General features: G+C 45.7%; 1 protein-coding gene across 1 annotated transcript in view; it reads left to right on the top strand.

Annotated features, from left to right (window-relative positions):
• Positions 1-7,013, top strand: part of SCN5A (sodium voltage-gated channel alpha subunit 5) — an 80,217-nt gene that overhangs the window by 31,558 nt on the left and 41,646 nt on the right. Inside the window, exons 12-13 of the mRNA XM_011355161.1 lie at positions 3,543-3,675; positions 4,612-4,850. Of these exons, the coding sequence (XP_011353463.1) occupies positions 3,543-3,675; positions 4,612-4,850 (372 nt within the window). The remainder of the gene's footprint in view (positions 1-3,542; positions 3,676-4,611; positions 4,851-7,013) is intronic.

Below are 7,013 nucleotides of genomic sequence, written 5' to 3'. Positions count from 1 at the left end.
GCACAGGTTAACTCATCTCTCTGGGCCTCAATTTCCTCATCTGTAAGAGGAGAATTAAGTTAATATCCACGTCAGTAGGTTGTGGTGAGGATTAAGTTAAAACCTACCCGATGCTTAGACCAGTACTTGCCTCAAGTTCAAATAATTACTATTATCTGCTATCGTAATTATTAAACAGGAAGGAATAAAGACTCCTGGGGTGCATTGCAGAGTGCCAGGGGCCCACATGCTGCTCTGGAGCAGGAAGTCAAGGAGAGGGCCCTGGGAACCCACTGGGGGAAGACCACAGCTTCTGGGTGGGTCTAGGGAGGCCCCTGGCCATCATCGCCTGAAGGGTGGAGTGTCTGACTTTCCAGGCACATCAGATCCCAGTGGCTGCAGCCCCCCTGCGGGTCCAGCCCTAGAGCCTCAGCCTTGTGGAATCAGGTCAGCAGCCTGGAAGCTAATAGAATTTCCTAATCTCATTAGGGAGAAAATCATCTCATTGTAGTGCACATGTCAGGAGGAATCCAAGTTCAAACACTTCATTACCAGGAATTCTGACTTCACCCATTCACACTTCTGTGAGGCCCATTTGTAACCTTAAAGCGATTAGCAGGCCAAGGGGGTCATTGGCAAAGTTAAAGGAATTAGTGGACCTAGATGGAGACAGTGAACAGTTAAAGAGATTAGCAGGCTCTAGGCCCCTGGGAATGCCTTCTTGGCTCCTACTCAGTTCCCAATGAGACATTTCTGCCCAGTTCTAGTCTGAAAACAAAGCACAATGCCAGGCACATAGTGGGTGCTCAGTCAACATGGGATGGGAAGAAGTACGTGCCCAACAGACCCTCACATTTAATTTATCTAGATTGGGAGGTAGAGGATGAAGATTTACTTTGTCTACTGTCTACACAGGAGTGCCTGACCCTGAAGGCCAGCTGGAGCTAGGGGAGGCACAGTGAACAGCCATCCTTCTCCCTCCACACGTTAGACTTTCATCCTCCTTCCTCCTGGTCACCTAGCAAGTTAGGAGCAGAGGTAGAGCTCTAACCCAACCCACCTGCTGTGTTGAGTGCCAGGCAGTGTTAGAGGCTCCAGAGTTACAGCAATGAACAAAACAGACGAGAGCTCTGCCTTCGTGGAGTTTACATTATAGTCGGGAAGACAGTAAACTAACTAATCAGTATTTCCAGGTAGCAATCAGGCAGTAGAAAGTTGCTAAGGGGAGAGTCGGGGATGGGAGCTATTCATTAGAATTCTTAGGGAAGTCCTTCCTGCAGAGGTGACATTAATATTGACAGGCGAATGATTTAGGAAGCCAGCCACCAAGACGTGGAAGAATAGTGTTTTAGGCAGAGGGGACAGTGAGTGCAAAGGCTCTTAAAAGAAATAGACTTGACATGTTCAAGAGATGAGAGGGCAAGGTATGGTAGAACTAGCAGAAAGGGATATGAAATAAGTTCAAAGAGTTAGGATTTGGACAATGCAGGCCTTGTAAGTGATAGACAAGTTTGGACTTACTCTGAATGAGGTGAGAACTAGTGGACTGGAGGGAGCTGTTGCTCAGAAGAGTATCATCATCTGATTTTTAAGAGACTTCCTTTCTGCTGTGTAGAAAATAGAGGAGAGAGAAGAAGAGGCCAGTTAGGAGGCTGTTGTGGTAGTTTTAGGAAATGGATGATGATAGCTTGCACTAGGATGGTGTATCAGTCAGCTCCTGCCACAATAATGCTGTATAACAAACTACCCCTGAAGTCAGTGACTAACAGCAAGGCTTTATTCTCATGCTCACTTATATGCATGGTGTGTCCGGTGTAGGCTGGGCTAGGCTGGGTAGCTCTGCTTCAGACCGCAAATGGGGTTGGCTTCACACTGTGGGGTAGGCTCAGGGCTGCTCCTCCTCTCTTTGTGCTGAAGCCCAGGCTGAAAGGGTGGCAGCTATCTCGGGGAGCTCTCTGGAGAATTACTAGAGCTCAAGAGCAAAGCAAATGGCACAGCATGTTTAAGCCTCTGTCCAGATCATGCCTACTAAAATTCCATTGGCCAAAGCAAGTGTATCATTAATAGAACAGGGAACTTTATTCACCCATGGTGGAAGGGGTGAATAAATGGTAACAAACTATCACAGACAGTAAAGGAGGAGGAGAGAAGTTGGGAGAATTTAAGACATGCTGGTGAGTTAAGCTGGCCAGATTTGTGGTTGCGTTGGACCTAGGATCCTAGTGTTATATCAGCCACGTCAGCCCTCTCTTCAACACCTCCAGTGACTGGGAGCTCACCACCACCCTAGGCAACATTTCAAGGTAGTCCCACTAACTGCGAAGGCTGACCTGAACTTGAGCCCAGATCCATTTGGGACCCACCCCAGACCATGGCTCTGTCACCCTGAGTAGCCTGGGCCCATCTTCTCTGTGGCCTGCAGAGATTATGGAACCATACTGAGCAGCCCAAGGCCTTTAGCAGACTCATCACAGACTCACAGATTGTGGTCACGCAGGGCTGTGCTGGTGTGAAGCCTTTGCGGACACCCCACCTAGTTCTGTGGGGGGCTGAGAGTAAGCCTAGAGATGCTTGCTGTCAGCTCCCTTCATCAGGACATGCCACATCTCTGTTTGCAGGCCTGATTCTTTGACTAACAAAAATGATGCAAGCATGTTGAAAACAGATCCAACGGTGCAGAAGTACATGAAGTAAAAAGGAACTCCTCCCTCTCCTTCCCCTCCGCCCCTCAATCCCACTCCCCACATACACCCACTTTAACAGTTCGGTGTGTGTCTTCCAGGTCTTTTTCCTGTTTTTTTTTTTTTTTTCTTTTCTTTTTTCACCCCATCAAACTGGCTTGGAAGTACTCCCAAGGGAACATACATGGAACTACTTTGTTCTCTTTAGTGTCTATATCAGAGCCAAATTTTATCCATAATTGATTTTAAAATTCTTCCTATTGATTAGTTGTTTTGTTTTTGTGATATTAAAAACAATGCTTCAGCGAACATCATTGCATGTATATTTTTGGTGCACATGTATAAATATTTATGAAGTTAGATTACTAGATGAGGAATTGCAGAGCCAATTTAAAATTTTCTTGGTAAATGGAGCCAAACTGCCTCCACAAAAGCTCCTACTAGCTATGTCAAAGCACTGTGCCTTATGCTTCTATTAATGTTACCTTAGAGCATGGTAGATTTTTTTCCAGCTTCTTTATGCTCTTGACTCTAGGGAGCTTGTGGTCAATTAAGACTACCAGATTATTTTTGCATGGACTAACATGTATGACGGCATCTCATTACTAGAACTTGGTCGTTTCCTGTTGACAGTCAAGAATCACCATTGATGAGAAACGTGAAGAAGAAAAGAGAATGAAGGATATTATGATTGCTGGGAGGGATAGGGGGAGTTGTTAACTGGGAGGGAGTTGGGAGCAGAGAAGCCCAGAACCTGTGTTCCATCGAGACCTACATCTTGTCTCCCTGTGACACCCTCCCAAATCTGAGTCTGGGACAGCTGTCCCAGGCCCAGCAGGACCCCCATCCCTGGGCTGATGGATATCTCCTGGCTGTACCCAGACCACACCGTCGGAGGAAGCAGGCAGGCCCCAGATGCTGACCCCCCAGGCTCCGTGTGTGGATGGCTTCGAAGGGCCAAGAGAGCGGCAGCGGGCCCTCAGCGCAGTCAGTGTCCTCACCAGCGCCCTGGAAGGTCAGCACCCCCAGTGTCATCCAGACACACCCCACTTCTGGTTCAGGCACCCTCACCGTTACCTTGACCTGAGCCAGGCATCCTCCAGCTGCTTGGCCGGCCTTGACATCCCACAGTGGTCTCAGACTTTTTAGTTTGTGTCGCCTATCATAGGTGTCTTTTCATTTTTCCCACTTATTCTTTCCTGGGCATTCTCAGGAGCCATGGCTGTTTCTTCTAAACATTCCTGCAGCTGTCCTGGTTTGTCCCAGGGGCTTAGTCTCATCCTCTCCCCTCCCAAGCATCTCCATGTCTGCTTGGGATCAGCCTGGCCTAAGTATGCCTCTTCTAACGTCTTGCCAGTCATTCCCGTACTCACCACAGGCTGTTCCAGGCCTCCTATGCCTGTCCCAGCCAGTCCCACCCTGGGCAACCCCACATCCGTTCCATTCAGAACTTGCACCCCCCATGTTGTTTCTTCCTGTCCCATATGTATTCATATTTTTTCCAGCCTATCCCAGGCAACCCCTTATCTGTCCTAACATGTCACAGATATCCACATCTATTCCTACCTGTTCTATCCTGGATGTCCTTATGTCTGAACTTGACTGTCTCAGATGTTATCTCTTCCTTCTCAGTCTGTCCTCCCTCGAGTGTCCCCATTGTCTCAAGAGAGCCTACATATGTTTTAATCTGTCCTATCCCAGTTTTCCCTACATCCATCCTGGCCTCCTATTCCTGTGGCTCTCTTCTCTCAGATTTCCAGAGTAAGGAGTTAAGACACAGGCTGCCCCTTCCCTTAGCCTTTCCTTAGCCTTCCCTGCCCCTTTCGCCGTCCCCCTGTCATGTATCGGCCCTGTCATCTCTCCAGGTAAGTCATACCTCTTTTCTGAGCTACCACAAGTTATAGGTGAGTCAGTCAACAAAACAAACTAGTCACCTGTCTGTTCTCCTCAGAGCTGGAGGAGTCTCACCGCAAGTGTCCACCATGCTGGAACCGCTTTGCCCAGCGCTACCTGATCTGGGAGTGCTGCCCATTGTGGATCTCCATTAAGCAGAAAGTGAAGTTCATGGTCATGGACCCTTTTGCTGACCTCACCATCACCATGTGCATCGTGCTTAACACACTCTTCATGGCACTGGAGCACTACAACATGACAACTGAATTCGAGGAGATGCTGCAGGTCGGAAACCTGGTAAGGGCCACAAGGAGCTGACTCTAAAATGGGCATTCTAGCATGAAAGGCTCTCGGCCAGCTGTCACAGCCTTCATGGGTCAGGGAGGAGGGATCCAGACACAGAAGACTCATCTAATGGTAGGAGTCATTGTGGAAGACATCTTGAAGAAGAGAATTTCAGGATCAGCTTTTAAGGAGCTGAGAGATGTAGCTGGGAGTGAGAGGTTGGAGATAAAGGTTAATGAAGATTCCCAGAGGCTAGAAAACATAAGTGAGGTGGACGGGGAGCCTGAAATGTGTGAGGACATGAAATTTGGAATAGTAGTTGGAGCAGGGGAGTGTATGCAGAAGGAGGCTATTCTGTTATAGATGGAGCTTGCGTTAAGTGAGCATCAGAGTTTGGTGGATAGAAAAAAGGATGGATGGATTGTTGGATGGAGAGAAGGAGGGAAAGAAGGACAGAGGGTTGGATGGGTGGATGGATGGATGGATGGATGGATGGATGGATGGATGGATGGATGGATAGATAGCTAAGTGCAGTAAGTAAATCAAGCAGAGCCAAATTTGAGTTCTGTCTCAGCTCTTACTATGTGACCTCAAGAAAATTACTTGGTCTCAGTAATTGACACAATACATATTTGTTGAATTTAATAAATGTAAAATTAGTATGACTATCAACCTCAAAGGAAGCTAATGAGGATTGAATAAGATAATGTGTGTAATGTGCTTGACTCAGAGTTTGATACACAATAATCACTAAAGATAAATGATAGCTGTGGTTATTATCGTTGTTATATTAAAGAGACTGTCCCTGGAAGTCAGAATATCTGGGTTCTAATTCTGATTTTTATCTCTTGAAATCAAATCAAGTCCTGCCTCTTCGCTATAAAGATGAGAAACGGAGGCCTGAGAGGTGACATAGTGGTGACAGAATTGGGCATGTAGCTACTGTCTCCTGACTCTGAGCAACAGAGCTCTACTGGTTCTGTCCAGATAAAAACTGTCAGCCCTTCTCGAGGGGATTCTAGGGCAAGACTGGCAAGGAGCCCACTGGCCTCTAAAGGAGCTCCTGGGATCATCACTGAGTCTGGGTGGAGGGAGGAGGCGATTCCGTCCAATCTCTCTCTTACTGCAGACCCAGCCCTGTCTTGGTCTCAGCAGACAGGTCTCCCACACTGTGAGGTATAAAGACTATTTTCTTTTATTACTTTCTATATCCAGGACTCTAGATAGTTCTCTAGAGGATCTATTCAAATTTTTTCACAAATGTGAGTCCATTGGCTATAATTCTATTTTTATATGCAAACTGAAAGGAAAGCTAAATCTCAGTCTGTAGGAAGCTCATAGCACAATTGTGCTTCCCTCGTGTTGGTCTTTAAATGGTGGTTATGTAGGGTTTTGGTTGAATGTAGTTTTCATGGAATGTGACCATTGGGTTGGACTGAGCAGCAAGTCAAGATGACAAAGCACTGGTGGCTTCATTGGGTCACTAAGTAGTGATTGAATTGCAGCTGTGTTAAACTTGTAGATCAATTATTAGTAGTAGGTCATAAAGTTGGATGATAGCTATATTTTGTTCCGTTTGGATACCTTTATTGCTGGCATGTAAGGTTTTTATTCTCTTGCAGTTAATACATGTTAGATGGTTTAAATATTAAGTGTAAAGAAACAAAACCACAAAAATAAGCATGAGTAAATAATCTTGGTATGGGAAAAGCCTTTCTAAGCATGTCACTAATGACAAATTACATAAAGGAGAAGGTTGATAGATTTAAATAACCTTTAGCCCATCATATAATCAAAGGTAAAATGCAAATGAGACTTCTCAGCAATATTATAGACAAGAAAACCTGAAAAGTCTCTGACTATGAAACAATTAAAAATATAGCAAATATTCTTTGACATGCATAACAAAGTTTATGAGAAACTAACAAAAATGACCAGGTGCCAAAAACAAAGAGGGTCTTCAGAACTATAGCAGTAAACATGTGAAATGGTTCTGTAGTTGCCCTGGATTAGAGGGGAGGAGTTGATGATTTGACTAATCTGGCGTTTAGATTTCAGTGAACATGTAGCTACAAGACATGTCTTTGGGACAGTGTGTGTAGGGGTTGGAACTGAGTAGCCCCATAAGAATGTAACCCTATATTCAGTAAAAAAGGTGGACAAGAAAAAAATCCA

Source organism: Pteropus vampyrus, unplaced genomic scaffold, assembly GCF_000151845.1.
Source record: "Pteropus vampyrus isolate Shadow unplaced genomic scaffold, Pvam_2.0 Scaffold1, whole genome shotgun sequence".
NCBI classification, from domain to species: domain Eukaryota; kingdom Metazoa; phylum Chordata; class Mammalia; order Chiroptera; family Pteropodidae; genus Pteropus; species Pteropus vampyrus.
This window is presented reverse-complemented; position numbering and strand designations above follow the sequence as displayed.